Source organism: Hippocampus bargibanti, linkage group LG15 (assembly GCF_051943395.1).
Source record: "Hippocampus bargibanti isolate YZ-2025 linkage group LG15, ASM5194339v1, whole genome shotgun sequence".
Lineage (NCBI taxonomy): Eukaryota > Metazoa > Chordata > Actinopteri > Syngnathiformes > Syngnathidae > Hippocampus > Hippocampus bargibanti.
The window spans coordinates 9,615,244-9,635,312 of NC_142748.1; the positions used below are offsets into that span (position 1 = coordinate 9,615,244).

Genomic DNA, 20,069 nt, shown 5'->3' on the forward strand with positions numbered 1-20,069 from the left:
CATGTGTTGCCTTCATTGCTAGGCTTGTATAAGACTTTTACTTTTTGTGGCTCCAGATAGATTGTTTTATTTTATTTTTTGGTCCAATTTTGACTGGATTAAGGTTTCAAATCAAGGATATGAAAAGAGGTTATGGTTTGAAGGTAGGGTTTTAAGCTTGGTACATGATTTGATGGGAGGGTGTGTAACTACGGGGTAGGGTTTTAAAAGTACTTTGATTGTAAAAACATGTTTTTTTTTAATTATCAATTAGAATTAAAACAACTTGATCACACTGTAATCTTGCATGTGATACTCAGGGAGTCGTTTCAGGAAAACATTTATTCACAATGACATCAGTGCATATTTTTTTACATAACTGCATCATGTGCACGTCCAAGCGTCATAAATATGAGAGTGCGTGTGTGTGATGTGTTTACGGATGAGGACCGAGCGTTCTCGTGTTATTTTTGTACACGTCACTTGAGTACGGGGGAAACACAATATTCAGATCTGGACAGCAGAAGCGACACGCCTGGCACATACAGGGGCTGTAGCTCCTCTTTATATATTCTATACAGTCAACCCGGTTCGCAGTTGATCAATATGGAGGCCTTCATCAAGCCAACACGTTAACATACAAAAAGTGACCCATAATTCACACACTCCTCCTGTTTATTCAGTGATTCGTTGTGTTTTTTAGCAGTCCCCGTTTTTTTCTTTTCCTTCCTTACGTCCTTCCCTTCGAGCTTATGGTTGACTTTAGTTCTGGACGTTGAGGATCTGCGCCGACAAGCCGTGGTGCCATTTCCTCAGCTTGGCGAAGCGAGGACCTCGCATTTCCGACTCAAATTTTGCTCTGGGGAAGAATATGAGGAGGTTGTGCTTTCAAAACAGCTGGATCGGGTCTGCTGAAGAGTGGTTGGAGGGATTACCTTGACTTCTGCAGAGCTTCCTCATTTGGATCTTGCACTGTATAGGCAGATGAGACGCAAATGAGAACCCATGTTCACTCCACAGATCCCCCCCTCCCATGTCTTTTTCAGGGGGGGGGGGAATCAAGGCTTCTTGTGAAAAAAATGATTCAGTACTGTATTTTGTTATTCTAATATATTATGTTTAAGACAGCATTTTTTCTTAGCAATAAATATGGAAAAATCCCCCCTGCCCCCTGCCTCCCCCTCACACACACAAACAACTGACTGTATTCGGTTCCGGTGATGTGCGCAAGCGTCCTGAAGCTTTTGGACTGCAGGTTGGCGGCACGGCGAGCCCACTCGGACAAATCCAAGGAGTTGTCGCTGGGCCTGATGACGGCCTGGTAAACGGGCGAGGCGCAGTCCACCACGGGGTCCTTCATGGGGAGCACTCCGCTTTTGACGCACAACACATGCACACAATTCAATATTGGCGCTTATAAGGGCAAATGGGAGCGGGAAATAAGCAGCAATGTATGGAGCTGTTTTAAAGGAGACATATTAGGCACCACCCTCCTCTCCCGCAATACACTTTCACACCCACACAATGACGTCAAAATTTCTGAGCTACACAGACAACCTAATATTGACCACTAGCATCATTTACGTCGCACTATTCATTTGCATAAGATGCCTCCTTAAATGTTTTGATGGGATGGGATGGTACTCACGCCAGGGGGGATCCCGCCTCCTCACTGAGGTCACGACCAGGCGGCGATGGCGGCGGTGGGATGAGGATGAGGAAGGAGCGATGGAATGAGCAAGAGCAAAGTGGGTGACGCCACACATCATGGACGAAAATGGTGCGGAAGAGGGGACTGGGGGGGATGCGGCGATCTCACCCTTCGTGACCTTTGGCCTGCGACTGCCCAGCGATGGCATCCATGATGGCGTCCTGTGAGTACATGCTGATGGGCGTGTTGTACTGGGCGTGCACGATGGTGGCTTTGCCCCCGGGGCCTCGCACCTCGATGGGCTTGTGGGTAGAGAGGGCCGAGTCCTTCAGGGCGATGGGGTTGAAGCTGGGGGTGTACTCCACGCTGACCCGCAAAAGGTCAACACCCAACGTTACGCAAGTCACACGGAGAGGGGATGCTGTTGCTTTGTTAATCACTCCCAAAACAAACTTTCACACATCTGATCATCATGCACGAGATAGTTAGCTAGATATCTAGACAGCTAGATAGCTAGCTAGCTCCGCACTGCATACTCCATGCGCATTTATGCATGTTATAAGCGAATACCGACTTTGCAGGTGTGTTGGCGATGACCTACATCACAAAAAATACACACAGAAATAAAGAAAAAGAAATGAGAGACACCAGTGACGCAATATACTGTACAATGTAAGATGCCAGGAAATTGTGAACTATCATCATCATCATCATCGTCATCATCCCCCCCATCGGTCCACCCCACTCTTTTGGAATGCCTGAGTCTGAGTGACAAGAGCAGGGGGGTCTCGATTAAGGGTGACGGGGGAGGGGGGTTTGGGGATCAATGGCCAAGAATAGCTTCAAATACCTGCACTAACACACACACACACACACCACCTGATCCGCTTATGTCATGAGTGCACCTATCTCACATACACACACACGCCGGGACACCCTATCTATCTTCAGCCAGAAAAAAAATGCTACTGCTGCTGCTGATGATGCATGGCAGGCCCAGAACATTCCACCATGGCAGCTGGCCCCGGCCTCGTCCAATGAGGGCTCTGCGTCAGGTTAGATAGGCAAACACGTGCCCGTGACACCTGACGTGTTTGCAACCGGATGCAAAAAAAGCGGCATATTTTTTTAATCGCAAATGAACTCGTGATTTTATTTAATTTTATGTTTTTTATTTTCTTTTTTTAGTTCTGGAGGGTAGGTGGGTATTGATGTCAGCGTAAAGTGGTGTAAAAGAGCAATATTAGGTCACCTAATGGTGCTCCCCCTACCCATTGTTACAATCTACCACTTTGTTATTGCTGCACTTCCGAAACGTACCACAAGCGGGCACCAAAGGCAACATACAAGCTGCAAGGAGAATAAGGCTTGTTTTTACAGTATACATACTTCATAATAATAAAATAATAGTAAGAATAAAAATAATCATCATAATATATTAAAATGTATGTCCATACCTTCTGGTGGGGGATGACAGGCATGGGGGAGTCCATCCTGGGGGTGGCTATGGGTACGGGCGCAGGACGTCTTGACCTGAGTGTACAACAATACATTTAGAATTTTTTTTTAATTTATTTTGGTGGGGAGGTTGCCATGGATCAAATGGGGACGTTTGTCGCGTGTTTTACTTATGCATGCTGAGCACGAGTCTGTTGGTGGCCAACTTGATCTTGTTCTGGGCCTCCAAGTGCGTCAGGCCGTCGGTGCTGATGCCGTCGATGGCCGAGATGATGTCGCCCTGCGCCAGGATGCCGCCCGACGCCTTACTGCCGGGCGTTATCTGAAAAACAAGGCACATACTCAGCAAGTACGTCAAATTAATAAAAAAAGTGTTAAATGATGTTAAAAACTCAGTTATTGTTGTGGTTATTTATTTATTTTTTTTTGCTGGCCCTTTAAGGCCAGAGTGCATCATGGAGTATCACGTCTAAATTTACACGGAACTTGTTAAAGAGTTAAAAATATGCTGGACTGTTGATGCCTGCGGGCGAGTGACCCTCCGCAGGGCCGCACGAATGCGCACACCTGCCGCTGACATTCACTTTTATCTCAAGTTCTGTTTACATTCTGCAATCGGATTTTCTCCTGGTAATTTGTATCTTTTATTTTATTTATTGGTTTTGTTTTGTTTTGACTGTTTTATTTCGAAAAGACTGTCGAAAAAAGCTGATTTTTACCCCCCACAATTAAATAAGATTTTCTTTCAGGTTTTTGTGAAAGTAAGTTTGCTCATGCTACGTCTGTCCTAACATACAGCAAATTATGAAATGAAAAACATTCCTAGTTTTGGATTTTTTTTTTATGTTTTGTTGACCAGCTTTTGCAGCATTGTGCATCTGCTCATGAAGTTCTCTATATATTAATTTCATTATTTTATTCTTTTTAGCACCAATGCACGCATATAACATGGCTTATGACAAGTCTGGTAAAAAAAAAAATAAACAGCTAAAAGCATAAAAAAGTAAATATTACTTAGACCACCGCTGCACATTCTATTCTTTTTTTTTTTCTACAATTTTTCTAATCCCATATTTTTTAACAAATATTTTTTTGGAACCATGATGTTGACCTATGAAACTCAAGACGATGAACTTAGTCCAAGAGTCATGTGTCATCGAAACCAACAGTTAAATATTTGTCAAGATGCCAAAATGGACAAACAATCTATAAAAACAAATCAGGAGTGGTAGAAGTCATTATTGCACGATAAATATTGGCGCAAAAAAGAAAAATCCCTTTGGGTTGATTTGGGATGCCAACGTCACGGCGACAAAATTGGAGTTAGCCCACTCTCCTTCTCATGAACTCCGAGGGGTCAAAATGCACAAGTCATTGTCACACTAAGTCTTATTTTTTTTGTGGGGAGTGGAAGGCATTTTATCACCGCTCTTACCCTAGAGATGGTTAGGGGCATGTTGAAGTCCTTCCCACCCTGCAGCCGGAAGCCCCACGGCGCCGGGCCGTTCAGCGTCACCGTGTACGTGCTCATGTCAGCTTCTGGAAATGCTTTTAGGAGTCCTGGCTCTCCGCAGATGGCCCTGCCGGTGTTGCGTGCAGCACCCTCGCCTCGGATTTCTGCTCCTGATCCTCACGTCGGGGGCCTGGATGTGCAGAAGCTCAACATTGGTGGGGCGGTGCAAAGGGTGGGGGTGGACAAATTGTTCAGACTCTGTCATGACACACAAATATACACAAGGCCACGCCTCAAACTTGCCTCCTCGTGTCGATTTCGCCATCTGAACTGACACCATGGAAACAGATTTGGGGGATAAGGCTTATAATAATAATAATAATCCAAATATGAATAATGTACATGAATTTAAGGGCATGAGGGTGGCAGTGAGCAATCAATTTATCAATAGCAAACAAATGTTACACTTGAGTGTGTGTGTGGTCCCTTATAAGGTTTGTAACCAGAAGCCCCAGAATGCTTCAGTGCCCAAGCACATGCAGCCAATATAGACTCACTGTCTTATTGCTACACATTTTAATGTCTCTCTCTCTCTCTCTTTCTCTCATATTTAGCTTTGATTTGCATGATATGCAAATAAAATAGTCTCGGGAGAGGGACGAAGCAGCCTGCGTCAACAGATTCAACTTGTTTTTACATCGTGCTGACGGATGCTCTGATAGGAATGCCAATTAAAAAAATTCCCCATTCCTGAATTAACTAATTTTGGAAAATAAATTAAAAGAAAAAAATTATCTTGGGGGAAAAAATGCATGTATCTTCCTATAGAAAAACATGTTTTACATGGAAAAAACTACCAGAAAAGAATGATAGTTAAAAAAATATAAACAAATATTAAAATATATATACACACAGTGAATTTTAAATGCAAAAAAAATCCTAATAAATTAAAAATTTCACCTATCATGAACTAAGCACTTATTCTTGAAAATAATCCATTAATGAGAAAAAAATATAGATCTTTGGCAAAAAAAATGCATGTGTCTTCCTATAGGAAAATTATGTTTGGCTTGAAAAAACGACCAGAAAAGAATGAGAGTTAAAAAAATAGAAAAACATTAAAAATGTATATTTTTACATGAAAAAAAATCCTAATTTGTGTGTGTGTGTGTGTGGTGGGGGATTAGGGTGGTCACTTCACAGCCACCTGAAACAACAATAATAATAATAATAAGAAGAAGAATACATTTCATTTATAAGCGACTTTTAAAAGTAACAACATGAGAGTACATCTCCCAAGTTGCTGATCTATAAATGCATTAAAAAGAATTGAACACACCTACCATTCTGTCTTTTTTTTCATCCAATGGCGTCAGGCAAGAAAATCCGAGTATCAATAGAACGTGCGGGTGCCACGTGAGCGCGTGCGCTGCTAAAAATAACAGTAAAAAAGGCTGGAGGATCAAGGTGGTGACATTCTGCATTAACACAGCCTATATTTACATTTTTTTGGTGCGTGTATTGGAAAACCACTCTCTCTCTCTCCTCCTTTTTACACAACATAGCAACAAATTTATTTAGAAAAATAAATTAAAAACAACCATTAGAGACAACATCTAAAGAAGAAACAAAACGGGACCTCGGGGGGGTGCACAGTGTACACTTTCTATGATCCGTCATGTCATATTTACAGTTCACGTTGCCGATTGTCTGCATATTCAGACACAAGGAATAAGCCATTGTGGAATATATAATACATCCCATAATAGGCATTTAATTAGAATATTGTGCTTGTGACAAACAGGCGAGAGGAACATGTTCATTGTGCATCTGCCCATAGATTTATTTTTCTTTCTTTTTTTTCCGGATTGGATTATTTTTAACTCCCTCACTGCCAGACGATGTGCAAAAATGGGTCCAATCCAGTGCCAGGGTTTTTGTCATTGTCACTCATATTCCAGGACCCGCGGAATATTGAGTTGTAGGACGTCATGAACAGTCAAAATAGTGTTAGAAATCAGGAAAAAAAAAGAGTTAATTGCTAAGTTATCTGAAATTGAAATGGGGGCGGCTGTCCCAAAGGCGAATGCTGCCCCGTCGTGGAAGGCAAAAAACATTGCCAGAGGTCTAACCAGCGCTTTATCTGCATCCCAGCAAAAAATAAATAAATAAATAAACCTCGAACAAATTCGGGAATGCCGCTCTACGTCATATTTTCAATACCCGAATAAATTTAGGGATGGCAGTGAATGAGTTAATTGTTCTGTTTAGCTCTTATGCCTGCTCCAGAATCTCTCAAAAATTTATGGGGTTGAATATTTGAACGTCATCTTTTTTGGGAATATATTTACGTGTAAAAACAACAACAATAGGCAATAAAATAAATAAATTGGCAGATTTTTGAACGATTTTAAAAGTGCTAATGTCGGCTGATTTGTATGTTGTTCAATGAAAAAAAGTAAACAGACATCATGTGTATGCCCACAGCATTGAGTACATACCGAATGATTCATGTTTGGGCAACAGGTCGTGCTGGATCTTGAAATTAGCATTTTTTCGGCGTAAATTGGGGGGTGGGGGGTTGGGGGGCTTAATCCGCATTTACACACGTGTCTGTCCCCGCCGTTGCCGAGGGCGCGTCCAATCGCGCCATGTCCAGCGACGCCTTGGCGACTGGGCTGAAGCTTTTGCTGTGGCTGCCATGGAAACCGGGGGGGATGTGTAATACACAAGGGCTGGATATGGACGTGACGATCATGGCGCCCGTCGACTTGCAGTTGAGCTGCGGGCCAGAATCGTCCGCTGTTCGACACAGCTGCGAAAAGTAAGGAGACATTTGTTGGTATGAAAACCAAAAAAAAGATGGCGCCCGAGGAGCCCGCCATAAGAAGAAAGGAGCGTCAGCGCAGAGCACCAATGCGTATGTGAATCTGTCGCAGCTTAAAATTGAAGGGGATTTACAGTACGTGGGACAGGAGATGTGAGACAATCTCTTTTGGTCAATGGACGCTACAGCTTCCAGTTTGCTTTCAACATTTAGCTTATAGCATATGTGCACATTTCACCATGACGTCCATGATCCACTGGTAAAAAGGACGGTTTGATTCTCTCCTCTTTTATCCAGAACTGCTTCATGAGGGTGCAGAAATTGCTTAAGGTTGAATGACTGTTGGTATGTTTTGTGTTGTGTCACATCATTTGTTATTTTGTTGTTTTGACTTCATGATGGCGCCGCAAGAGTGGCTGCCTTTATAGCAATGCCTGTATTTTGTTTTTCTACTTCCTCTTTTCCTTTCCTCTTCCTTTCATCCTTTTGCTGCTGTGAAATGTAAATTTCTCCACTGTACGACTAATAAAGGATAATCCAATCCAATGCAAAAAAATATTTTAGTATGTTTTTCTTTTTTATTTTGTTGAGGGGAGGGGTGAGCAGTTACACACTTCAGGATACTTTCATTAATGTGCGTTTGTACCAACAGGTATTTGGTAACCTCATGGACAATATGAGTAGCCTACGGGTCTGTTCTTAAAAAATAGCCAACCAGTTGACCCAAATATTAAAAAGAAGACATTAAAAATAAAAAAAATAATGGCCTTTTTTATTGCCACCCCAACCAAAAGTAAAGAAAAAGCTTACACTGGCGGGGAGATGATGCTTGGCAACGAGGCCAAGATCTGACATGGAGATGTCCTCTGCTTCCGTCACACTCTGCGCACAGGCAAACGTGCAAGATGGTACATACCAATACGAAAAAAACACAACGACGCAACACATTTGTGATCATTTTGAAAAATAAAATGTGAAATTAGAGGGTTTTTTTTTTTTATACACAAAGTAGAAAATGAGATTTGGGAGAGGGGGGCCAATTCAGAAGTCAAACAGAAAACATCATCAACCGTCGCCTGTTATATTGGTCTGAAAAGTGAATTGGGGCGCGCTGGGGGGGTGTAATGTGTGCTGTGGATTAAGTCTGAAACTCCCAGATTACTGGATTACTCTTTGGACCTGCTGTAATGGAGGTCTCAGGGAAACTGGACTTTTTGCGTGTGTGCCTGTCTGGTTTGGCTGCACTAAGATGATTACGCCAAGAGTCGGAAATGTCCCACATTGAAAAATCCAATCACGTGACGGGTTGACCATGACGACGCAAGAACATCGGAAGTTATTGAAACGGCCTCCGCCAAGGCACAGCTATCTAATAAATAAGTCAATCATTCAAAATGAAATCTATAAAAAATATTTCATTCCAGTCAATATTATTTGAGCAACGTTTGGGGCCGTTCTGCATTTAAAAAAAAGTGGGTTTAGGTCAGGTTATTGTCCATTGCTCCATTTTTCAAGTTGCTTACCTTTAACCTCTGGCTGGTACGTCGCGGATACCTGACATCACAGAGCGCCTGATGGCTCACAGGCGCTCGGAGGGAACTGTCGTCATCCATGTCGGAGAAGTGGGCCTGAAATGGGGGTGTGGATGCGATAGTCATTGAGGCGCAAAGAAGTACAACCTGGACATCCCATAATGACACACTCACGGATTCGCTGTCCGACTGCGAAGAGTGGGCCGGCTTGGAATGGCGATGGCTCTCCGACTGGCTGGTGAGGGTTGAGCGGCGGGTGGACTGGAAGCTGCTGCTGCTAAAGCGATCGCGCACCCGCACGCACAGCAGTGCACCCAAATAGGGGACATAGCGGCTGATGGCAGACCTGTCGCATCCACGTCACCTCAATATTCACAACATTTGGTATTCATATTGAACCCCACTTTTTATTAGGGGTGTAATTGCGCTATCGCCCGCTCGATGGTGGTACACTATTGTGTTTGGAACCAGATTTGAAGAAGAAAAATGAAACCAGAAAGTATTTGAAAATCAGGTCTATTTATGCCATGTAAGTGACATTGGTGGGGTTCATTTTATCATAAAAATACGACATTAGCCGAATTTGCGTGTGTGCTAATATCAGATGTGTCCTACCTGTACTTTGGGTGCGTGATCGCGTAGATGATGGGATTGTGGATCGCCGACGCTTTGGCAATCACTGCCGGGATTGAATTCATGTACGGGGTCAGTAGGTCTGCATACCTATATGAAGAAAAAAAACGAATTCATGAGATGATTGAAGACAAAGAGGAAATGAATACCTTCAAGTTTTCGTTTAAAATGCCAATAAAATGTAGTAATCGACTCTATCGTGTAAAATATAGGTCAATTGGTTGATAACGCCAATGATTTTCACTTAATAAGTAAATAGATTATTTCTCAGATTTTTAAAAAAGTGCATTTTAATATTTAATTTGCAATGTTGGCAAGAATTAGCTAAACATATCTAACAAATGACTAATAAGTAGCATATTTTTTGGATTGAGACCTTATATTCTGCCTGGTAACAGGTGATCATTAAACACCAAACAGAAAAAGGTCATCAGTTGAAAACATTAACAGAAAGCCACCAAATGTTTCAATATTTCATTCAGCGATTTAAAAAAAGGTCACTCCTAGGCCTTCAGTAGTGCTACGTCTGAATCACTCCACAGCTGCGAGTGTGATTTACGCCACGTCCACTAGAGGGTGCCGTTAGCCACGAAATAACTTGTAATAAGAATTACTGTCATTAAACTGTTCAAAAATGTTACTATGAAGGTGTAGATTCATGATGAACGCATAAAATTGCGATATTATTTGCTATTTTTGCTAGCTTCGAAGCTGTCCAACTTTTCTTAATGATGAATTCTTGAAAATCCGTCTTGAAAATGGCTTTAAGAGTTTGTATGTACAACCAAATGTACATTTTTTTTTGAATTATTTTATAACAATTCATGGCCACAATATAATTCACATCAGTCTTGGATTCTGATATTTTTAGTCCAGCAGAGAAGGCTTAACAGGCCTTGACGGTCCTCCACTAATTGTGTACGACATAAACAAGACCTACCCGGCAAAAGCGGTGAGGGCGGTGCAGGAGTAGGGGGCCCACGAGATGATGAACAACAGGATCACAATCAAGGCGATCTTGGCCATCTTCCACTCGCTCTTCATCTTGTGGAACCTCTTGGCCGACTCCCTGGTGCCCTCACAGTTGATCTTTTCGAAGGCCCTGCATTTAGCATTTTAGCTTTAGCAGCGTAGCTGGCAAAAGTACGCCGTTTTCTGTTTCTCAGAGACTGACCTTGTGGTGTGTCGGATGGCCCTAAAGATGCAGCAGTAGCAGAAGACGATGACGATCAGCGGGATGAAGAAGACGAAGGTGAACAGCAACATGGTGTAGGAGCGCACTGCCGGCGTGAACGTCATGTAGTCCCAAGAACACGAAGTCATGAGGCCCTCCGGAACGTAAGCGCCTGGAACGTACGGGACATATTATGCAATAAGCATACCATTTTAAGCTCATACAACTCCAGACCCATATAACTTAGGAATTAACTGTTTGTTTCTGAAGTAAAAAGAGAGTCTATGGTTTCGAACGCTGTATTGAATGTTTATGTAGTCCAAAAACCCAATATTCTGAGGGTCATGGAATTAGAGTGACAATGACAAACACCCTGGTGTTGAGTGTGTATGGGACAGAAAGGGACAAAAATCATGTTTGGCGTTCCCCACAGCTCTGTCTTCGGTCTTCCAACTTTCTATGTATGATCGCACAATAAGACAGGAAATTACTTTGTTCAGATGTTTTTTTCAATTGGTCCTATTTATTTTTCCACAACAATGACTAGTTTCATATTTTGGTGATCCTCAAGGCTTTGTCCTTGGTCCCTCTCATTTTCCTGCTAGCAGATGACCACTTTTACACATAACACGAGGAAAATGAGTGTGTTGAAATTGGCCTTTTTAATGCTCCTTTTCTATCCCCACACTTTTGTTTGTCTACCTCAGCTTTCACGCATAATCACAAGAGTTTTTCTTTGTGTACGTTTATTTTTTTATTTTTGCTCAGCGCCTTTAAATAAAAACGCATCCGCCTGCGTGAGTGCCTCTATTACCAGCAATTAAGGGAATTTTTCACCGTGTTTCCGAGCATTAATAAACATCTATTTTATTGTGCCATCTGTAGAGAAAATGTAGGGGGAGGAGGGGCGTGGAGGGGGACACAAAACAGAGCAATTTTCCCTCACTGACTGTGCGCGTTGGACAGCGCCGGGGAAAAAAAAATACAAGACAGCAGCGAGCGGTGTGAAGTCAGGTAAAGCCTCCGGGCGCGATAGCATCTAATTGCTTTTGCACTTGCGACTGACGTGTTGACACGCACACGGTAAAGGAAACAAGCACATTGGAGACGCGCACGTCCGCACACACGCCAATGGAAGTTTACACTCACTCCATCCAAAGAAGGGCGGCAAGCTCCAGCCCACCGAGTACAACCAGGCCGCCGCCACGATGCTCAGCGCTTTCCTACGAGACATGGCCCCCAGCGAGGCCAGCGGGCGCGTGATCACCACGTAGCGATCCACCGCGATCACCATCAGCGTCATCATACTGCAGATGCCGAAAAGGGCGCCGCAGAAGGCGTATAACTCGCAGCCTAAAAAAAAAAAAAACAAAACAAAACAAAATACATTTTCCCACAGCGTCGAAAACATCGCAGGCGGCGGAATTTATTCGGGAATTGAAAAGCGCCATTCCCACATTTGTTCGGATTTTGGTTTTTCACAAGGGGGGTGCCGATAAAGCGCTGGTCAGACCTCTGGCAATGTTTTTCTCTTCCACGAGGGGCGGCATTTCCCTTTTGTCCATGTTAACGCTTTGTCACATTTTCATCTGTTGTTAAAGCGCTATTTAAAATCGATATGTATGAATTGTATTTTGTACAGACACCCCCATTTCAGGCTCTGATAACTCCAGACCCATCTAACTTGGCAATTAATGTTTTTTACCTAATGAAAGAAGAGAATCTAAGGTTTCTAACGCTGTATTGAATGTTTATGTCGTCCTAAAACTCAATATTCTGTGGGTCTTGCAATTCAAGTGACAATGAAAAAACCCTGGCCACATTTTTGCACTGCGTCTGGCAGTGAACGAGTTAAACTAAAAAGCAGTTCAGGGATTCACAAGAACAGTAAAAAAAAAAAACTGAAACGTTTTTGAAGGAGGGCTGAGAAAGGTCGAATCCCCCAAAAACAAATGGTCGCTTGAAACCAAAACGACCGCAACTCCTTATGTCCTTTCAACCCTGGCTTCATATGAGTTTTTTTGTGTCCATGGTAACCAAATTTGATGTGCTCAAGTAAAATTTGACTTTTGCCCCAAAACAATTGCCAAAACGGTTTTGCGTTCTACAGCTCAAATGACACTTTGTATCATACCATCGACTCTGACTCAGGGTCAAATTAGACTACCACTGAGAACATTTGAAATGCTCCCCCAAAACAAGAGAAACATACAAGGGTCTCGAAAGAAAAGAAAGAAAAACCAAAAGGGCGAACAGAGAACGGGGGTTACAAATATTGACTTTTCCCGCGTTAATAAATGCAACGCGCACCACTGCAAACAGGCCTCCTGATTGACTTGATCAAGTTGATCCATTATGCATGAAGACGCCTGACATCCTTGTAATGGATCAACCTTACGCATGCATGCACGCACGCACAGACAAAATCAGCCAATCACAACCTAATCAAGTCCGCTTATCCCCAGGCCCTTGCGTATTTATTTCCAAAGCAAACTATCAAACATGTTGGCACTCGCTACCTTGCGCAAACACACTCTCTTGCCAACACTAGAACTTCCTTAACAATGGATGCAACATGGACGCAAAATGCGAGCCAGCGTGGAAAAAAATTAATAAAAATGTAAAATACTGTATTTTACGGTGTATAAGGCGCACCGTCATTGAATGAAAAAAAGGTTTCCAAATATAATATAGAAATGTATTAACTCATTCACTGCCATTCACAAATTTATTCTGGAATTGTAAATATGATATGACATAGAGCGCCATTCCCAAGTTTTTTTTTTCATACTTGGGTGCAGATATATCACTGGCCAGACCTCTGGCAATGTTTTTTACCCTTTCACAAGGGGGTAGCATTTCCCTTTTTTCCATGTTAGCGCTTTGTTCCAAGTTCAGATGTTGTTAAAGCGCTATAGAAACCAATATGTACGTATGTATTGCATTGTATTTTACAAATTTGCCCTCATTTCAAGTTTAGATAACTCCACACCCATATAATTTAGGAATTAACTCTGATGAAAGAAGAGAGTCTAAGGTTTCTTAGGCTGCATTGAATGTTTATGTGGTTCTAAAACTCAATATTCTGTGGGTACTAGAATTCAAGTGACAATGACAAAAACCCTGGCACTGGAGTGGACACATTTTTGCACATCGTCTGCCAGTGAAAAAAAAAAGATTAAATTCACCCCCCCCCCCCCAAAAAAAAAAAAAAAAAAAAAAAACCGTGGCTGTGCGTTGTCAATTCATAATTAACAAGCCGATTTTTTTTTTCCAATCTTTCATCTTGGGTCTTTGGTGAGCGAGGGAATGTAGCGCTTTCTTTTCCTGACTCGCAAGAATAATTCCACCCCCCCTTCTCAAGTCGACGATGGTGAGGTGGTGGCGGGGATCGTCCCTTTTTGTGAAGGTCAGGACATCTCCTGAAGGAAAAACTGGCTCCCTGCCGACTATCACTGTTTTGATCAGCGGATCCCCTCGTTCTGCACTCCCGCTGGGACACGCACACATTTTCAACACGCCGGGTGATGGAATCGGGCAGGAAGAGACGTCCTTCAGCAGCTTTGCCAGGCATAAGCGAGGATGATGGTGGCATGCGCAAACGCCTGCGGAATGCTAACCGGGGTTCACGTGCATCTGACTTGACGATTCACAACCAGCTTACCTCTCTTGCCGAAGATCCATCTCTTGTGCATGCTGGTGAGGAAAAAGATGGGCGCCTGGCTAAGACACATGAAGAAGTCGGTGACGGCCAGGTTGATGATGAAAATGTTGGACGGCGTCCGCAGGCTTCGGCTCCTGCGGGTAGATTCGGACTTGGTTAGTTTGGATTTTCAAGTGGAAATTGGTAACAGATGCTTTCGTGCAAAAAAACTTCATATAATGGAGATAAAAATTAAATACAGTGCTCTTCCGTGTTATTATTATTTTACTCGACTTCGCCGATTTTTTTATCTATCGCGGGTGGTCCTGGTCCCCATTAACAGTGAAAAACGAGGGATTACTGTAAACCAAAAAACACAACATATATCTAGAAAAAAACAAAGAAAAAAATAAAAGTAAACAATATGTGATAAAATAACAAAGAGAAATAAATAAATAAAATACCACTAATACTAACAAAATCAGATAGGGGTAAAAATAGAAACACACATAAATACAATGGGGGGAAAAATACAAATTAAAACATGCAAATAAAAGTGAGAAACCTAAAATAAAACCACATAAAAAAGAAATGTACCACTAAATATATAAATAAGTCAATAAAAATACATTTAAACAAATCCAACCACAAATGCATACATACAATAAAAATTGTTATAATAATAATTTAAAATGTATAATATTTAAATACAATAATAATAACAAAATATAATAATAATACATTTAATCCAACAAAATGAAACTTTTGAATCTACCATAATAAATAAACTCAATCAGATCAAAAAATAAAAATTACATAACTAAAAACTTAAAATCAACATAATATGCACTGTTGAATTTCAAAAAAAGAGGAAGGTTGTGCACCTGCAGAAGGCGTATATGACCAAAAAGTTGCCCAGGATGCCTGTGATGCCCACAAACAAGATGACCACCCCGATGGTATAATGCGCGTGGTCTGGGACGTCCACCGTTGGAAACAGGCGGCTTGGAGCCAGGGCGCCCTGGCAATAAAAGCACCAAAATATATATATATATATTAATTTTATGATGATAGAATTCCACATTCCAACCCAACAGACGCTCCTATAAGGAAATAAAAATCAAAACAATAAAAAAACAAACAAACCCAGATACCCAAAACCAAAACATCTGAATTGCTGAAATAAATCCAAACACGTGAACTGAATAAAATAAAACCACTCGCTAAAAATCACAATATAAACAAGCATAAAAAAAAAGTGGCGGAAAGAGTGGCCCAAGGTAACGGCAGCGGAATCCATATTTCTATGACAGTGTCCTCCATGAAATAAAAAAATAAAATTACAAAATTAAAAAAAGTGCACACTCACTGACCCGATTTCATTAGCGGCGATAATGCAATATGCTCCATATTGCATTATCGTAACTGCAAATGAGAAAAAGGAAGTTGTAACGATGGTGAGGGCCTCGTCTGACTTGTTACCATGGCAAAGCATTTTTTTCCCCTTTTCTTCTTTTTTTTTGCCTTCTGAGTCACCCAATCATGACAACGCTTCAACAAACAAACCCACGCCGACACCTTTGCACTTATTTTACTTTGAAATCCGCAAATCTCAAAAGACACTGGCCCTGTTTTTGCAAAACGTCTTACGTATAAGTCCAAGATGGCGCCCGAGTAGGCAGCCGCCAGCAAGTGCTCTCACCAGACTTGTTTTTCATTCAGCATTTTTGGCCACAACATTCAACAAGGTTGAGCCTTTTCGGCAGCCTAAACATGCCAGCACTGTTTTTGATCGGAAGGAATCTTGGTGCCATTTGACTGTCATCGCTGGACAGCTCAGGAGCCATTGTGTTGTTTTTTGCACCTCTAACGGGCAGCATTTTCACAGCTTCAGCGCAAAGCGGCGATGCGCATGTGTAACGGCCGCCGCTTGGAATTGAAGCGGATTTACATGGGTCAGGAGATGTGAAACAATTTCTTTTCGTTCATGGATGCTACAGGTTTGTGTTTGCTTTCAAACATTTAGCTTGTAGTAGACGTGCACATTGTAACCACGACATTCCTGATCCACTGGTAAAAAGGACGCTTTGATCCTCTCCTCTTTCATCGAGAACTGCTTCATGCAACAAAGAGGTTGCAGAAAGTGCTTAAGCTTGTGTCTTTGTGTTGTCATATTATTTGTTATTTAGGTTTTTTTGGTTGTTGTTTAGATATGAAGACGGCGCGGCGAGAGTGGCTGCCTTTGCAGCAGCTCGTATATTTTTTCTACTTCTTCCTTTCATTTACTTTTTCTTTCAAGCACTTTACTGCTGTGAAATGTAAATTTCTCCACTGTGAGACCAATAAAGGCAAATCCAATCCAATCCCCGGCGCGCCCGAGCTATAGTTTGAGCATCTTCGGCGGTAAATCCTTAGAAAGAATCACCAAACTAATTTCAATTGATTATATCTGATTTCCGAAGACCCCTGAAAGCAACATTTGCGTAGCGGTGCGAACAGGTAGCCAATACATAACAATAAAAGCAGGGATCCCCTCAAAGCACTCAACCAAGAATGTCATCATCAATATTACCATATGGTGATTTCCGACCGCCTTAATGCATTCTTCCCATTCACCGGCTGTAAATTTGGCCCAAAATGTCATCAATTATTCAGTGATTTTAGCATCATCAAAAGGCACTAAGCCAGGATGAAGACTCACCGGGGAAGCTACGGTGGCCATAAACGGACATAAATCAAGGCATGGAAAGTACCCGCTTTTAAAAGCGCCGATGCGCTAATGAACAATTTAGAGTATGGGCGGAAAAAAAAACCCTAACTAATAGGACTTTGTAGGCGAGGGGCAGGTGGGGGGGTGACAAAAATCCCTTTTTAATGCACCAAAAAAAGGATTTCATTCCAGATGACAAGAAGGGCATTGAAACGACGTCATAAAATGCAGGAAATATCCGTCCCGGGTCTGGCATTGCTTCCCTTTTAATAACACAGGTGAGCATCGTGTTCCGTTGAAATGAGAACCACCCCCCCCCCCCCTGCCCACCCCCCCAAAAAAGAACAACTTCTCCATCCCAACTTTGCACCATGACAACACTCACTCGGAGAGTAGATTATGCAGAGCGGCTTTTTCTTCCTCACACACAAAAAAAAGAAGAAGAGGACTTTCCTCCATGGTGAGGAGGGGGAGAAAAGGATGGGGAGGGGGCTCAGAGTTAGGGAAAATGGGGGGAGGGATGGGGGGAGGGATGATGCTTGTAGGAGTCACAAATCAGAACATCCGCCCCGCCGTTGCTTGAATGCACTTTCTCGGTGGATTTTGGGCACGTAAACAAACCGAGTGGAGCTCGCTGAGATGCTCCGGGGGGCATAAAATGCATCATGAAGGGGGGGGGGGGGGGGGGGGGGGTATATATATATATTTTTTTTGTTTGATGCCACATGCCAACACCCACCGCTATGCTTTGCTTTAAGACGCACCACTAGTAGAGAAAAACATTAAGTCACTGCGTCCATTCAGGATGCTTGTGAATGGGGGGGGGGGTATCATTCATTCATTCATTCGTAAATTTGCTCATGTGAATTTATGAATGATTTTTTTTTCTGTCTATACTCACCCCATGTGTGTATGGGCGTATATGCGCATGTGTAAGTGTGTGTGCATGTGTGTGTGTGTAACTGCTTTACTCACGGCTGTGGTGAGCGGGACGAGCTCCAGAAGCCGGTGCGACGGACCGATAGAGCTCACGTTCCACACCGGCTCCAGCGTGGAAATCACGGGTCCGGTCATCAGCCTGGAGTCCATTTCTCCACTGCACACACACACACACACAAAGATACATACACGCACACACACACGCACACACACACGCAGAGACTCAGTCAGTCATTCACACACGGCATGTCTGTCAAAGTCTTAGTTGAGAGGAAGGTTGAAGAAAGCGCGAGGCGTTCATAGTGAGCGCGCGGCAGTGGAGTCCAAAGTGTGACTAGATGGGTTGATGTTGGGAGTGTTGAAGGGAGGCGGGGGGGAGGCGGCGGGGGAGGTGAGAAGGTGTGGGGAGAGGATGGAGTTGCGCGTCTGGCGCGCTCTTGTTTTTTTTCCCCTCTTTCTCTCATATCCGATCCCACATTCACATATTTCTCATCACTGTGTCAGTAGGTCTGCTGTTGTTATTATTTCCCCCAGCTTCTCTTTTTTATCGTTGATCTTGACTGGAACAAACTAAATAAATAAATACATCAATAAATAAATGGCTTGAGGAGCGTCAGTTATGTGGATCTGCCACGGCTTGGAATTGAAGCGGATTTATGTGGAACAGGAGATGTGTGAGACAATCTCTTTTGGTCAGCGGATGCTACAGCTTTGTGTTTGCATTCAAACATTTAGCTTTTGTAGCAGAGGTGCACATTCCAATATGACGTCTCTGATCCACTGGTGAAAAGGACGCATTGAGCCTCACCTCTTTCATCTAAAACTGCTTCATACAACAAAGAGGGTGCAGGAAGTGCTTAAGATTGTGGCTTTGTGTTGCCATATTATTTGTTATTTAGTTTTTTGTTGTTGTTGTTGTTTAGACTTCAAGATGGGGGGGGCATTTTTACTAAAAACGGGCCATCTTAACATTTGTTTTGCCGGTTAACTGCTGTAAAATCCACATCCCTGTTGACATAACACGGCATTGCCCACATGCTTAATTTCCACCAATAATACGGGGCTAACATTGCCAAATAGCGACTAATTCTTCTCTAATGCGCGCTAACTCTGAGAGCGTTCCCGGCGGCGGAGCGCCTCTCAGACTCCGCGACAGAGAAAATGTGATCAAAGATCACAATTCCGCCGCTGAGGGGTGTGAGAAAAAAAAAAACTGGCATCACTCACAGGAATCTTGAGCAGCCCCTTGACCTTTGCGCCGCCTCCCATCCATCTGCCTCGCAGCCGTCACCCTGAGGAGCCCCTTCCATCATTCATGTCGCCTTGAAACAAACAAAAAAGTAAGAATAAATCAGTTAAGAAATGAATCTGAGCAACATTTTTTGCACTCCCATGATGCTTAGCGGCGGATACAAAAAAATAGTTTCATCACCGAGAAATATTTCATACCTACACTAGCATTAATCAAGATGATTGCTCTCACAACATGCCACGCAATCAACATAGCCGACAAGTTATTATGCTTCATAGCTATCGCTTCAATAAATGAGTCATTCAGAGTCAATAAAGAACATATAATGTCACAAATAATTACACTTTGAAATGTACCTATGCATATATTGAGCCTCCCCGCCCTTGCTTTTGGTTGATTTTGTTTTTTTGTTTGCAGGCTGAAAAAAATACAATCTAATACAAATCGGTGGAAAAAACAATAACAAAACACATTTGGATTAGTTTGGATTAGCTTTTATGAGTCTCGCAGTGGAGAAATTTACATTACACAACAGCAAAGTGATGAAAGGAAGAGGAAAGGAAAGGAAGAAGTAGAAATATTTCAAATTGCATTTTCTGTGTAGCTCTCTCTCTTGTGTCCATTTATAATTGTATTTTATTTATTGCATTGTGTTTGTGATTATATTTTATTTATTATAGTACCTATGCTTGTCTGTCCCTGTAAAGTGTCCTTGAGAGCTTTGAAATGCGCTTAAAATGTAATGTATTCTTATTATTATTATGATCATTATTATTATTATTATAAAAACAAAATACAGGAGGTGCTTTAAAGGCAGT

The 20,069-nt window shown here is 42.3% G+C and overlaps 2 protein-coding genes across 5 annotated transcripts; both read right to left on the reverse strand.

Annotated features, from left to right (window-relative positions):
• Nucleotides 1-303: 303 nt before the first annotated feature.
• Nucleotides 304-4,784, reverse strand: ldb3b (LIM domain binding 3b). Of its 2 annotated transcripts, XM_089015295.1 has the most exons (9): nucleotides 4,524-4,784; nucleotides 3,259-3,410; nucleotides 3,088-3,163; nucleotides 2,205-2,227; nucleotides 1,799-1,996; nucleotides 1,628-1,651; nucleotides 1,183-1,352; nucleotides 915-951; nucleotides 304-838 (listed from the first exon to the last, which is right to left on the reverse strand). In XM_089015295.1, exons 1-9 carry the CDS (start codon nucleotides 4,617-4,619, stop codon nucleotides 742-744), a joined length of 873 nt encoding a protein of 290 aa, XP_088871421.1. In that variant the 5' UTR covers nucleotides 4,620-4,784; the 3' UTR covers nucleotides 304-741. The 2 variants fall into 2 exon arrangements, with proteins under 2 accessions (XP_088871421.1, XP_088871422.1); XM_089015296.1 differs by lacking the exon at nucleotides 1,628-1,651.
• A 60-nt stretch (nucleotides 4,785-4,844) lies between these two features.
• On the reverse strand, nucleotides 4,845-19,324 carry LOC148887671 (melanopsin-A-like). Of its 3 annotated transcripts, XM_089015292.1 has the most exons (13): nucleotides 19,227-19,324; nucleotides 18,036-18,156; nucleotides 15,235-15,371; nucleotides 14,372-14,505; nucleotides 11,857-12,060; nucleotides 10,708-10,879; nucleotides 10,474-10,635; nucleotides 9,516-9,623; nucleotides 9,075-9,246; nucleotides 8,892-8,996; nucleotides 8,179-8,250; nucleotides 5,885-7,356; nucleotides 4,845-5,748 (listed from the first exon to the last, which is right to left on the reverse strand). In XM_089015292.1, exons 1-12 carry the CDS (start codon nucleotides 19,310-19,312, stop codon nucleotides 7,132-7,134), a joined length of 1,698 nt encoding a protein of 565 aa, XP_088871418.1. In that variant the 5' UTR covers nucleotides 19,313-19,324; the 3' UTR covers nucleotides 4,845-5,748; nucleotides 5,885-7,131. The 3 variants fall into 3 exon arrangements, with proteins under 3 accessions (XP_088871418.1, XP_088871419.1, XP_088871420.1); XM_089015293.1 differs by lacking the exon at nucleotides 19,227-19,324 and having other exon boundaries at nucleotides 18,036-18,308; XM_089015294.1 differs by lacking the exons at nucleotides 4,845-5,748; nucleotides 5,885-7,356; nucleotides 8,179-8,250; nucleotides 8,892-8,996; nucleotides 9,075-9,246 and having other exon boundaries at nucleotides 9,512-9,623.
• Between the last annotated feature and the right edge of the window lie 745 nt (nucleotides 19,325-20,069).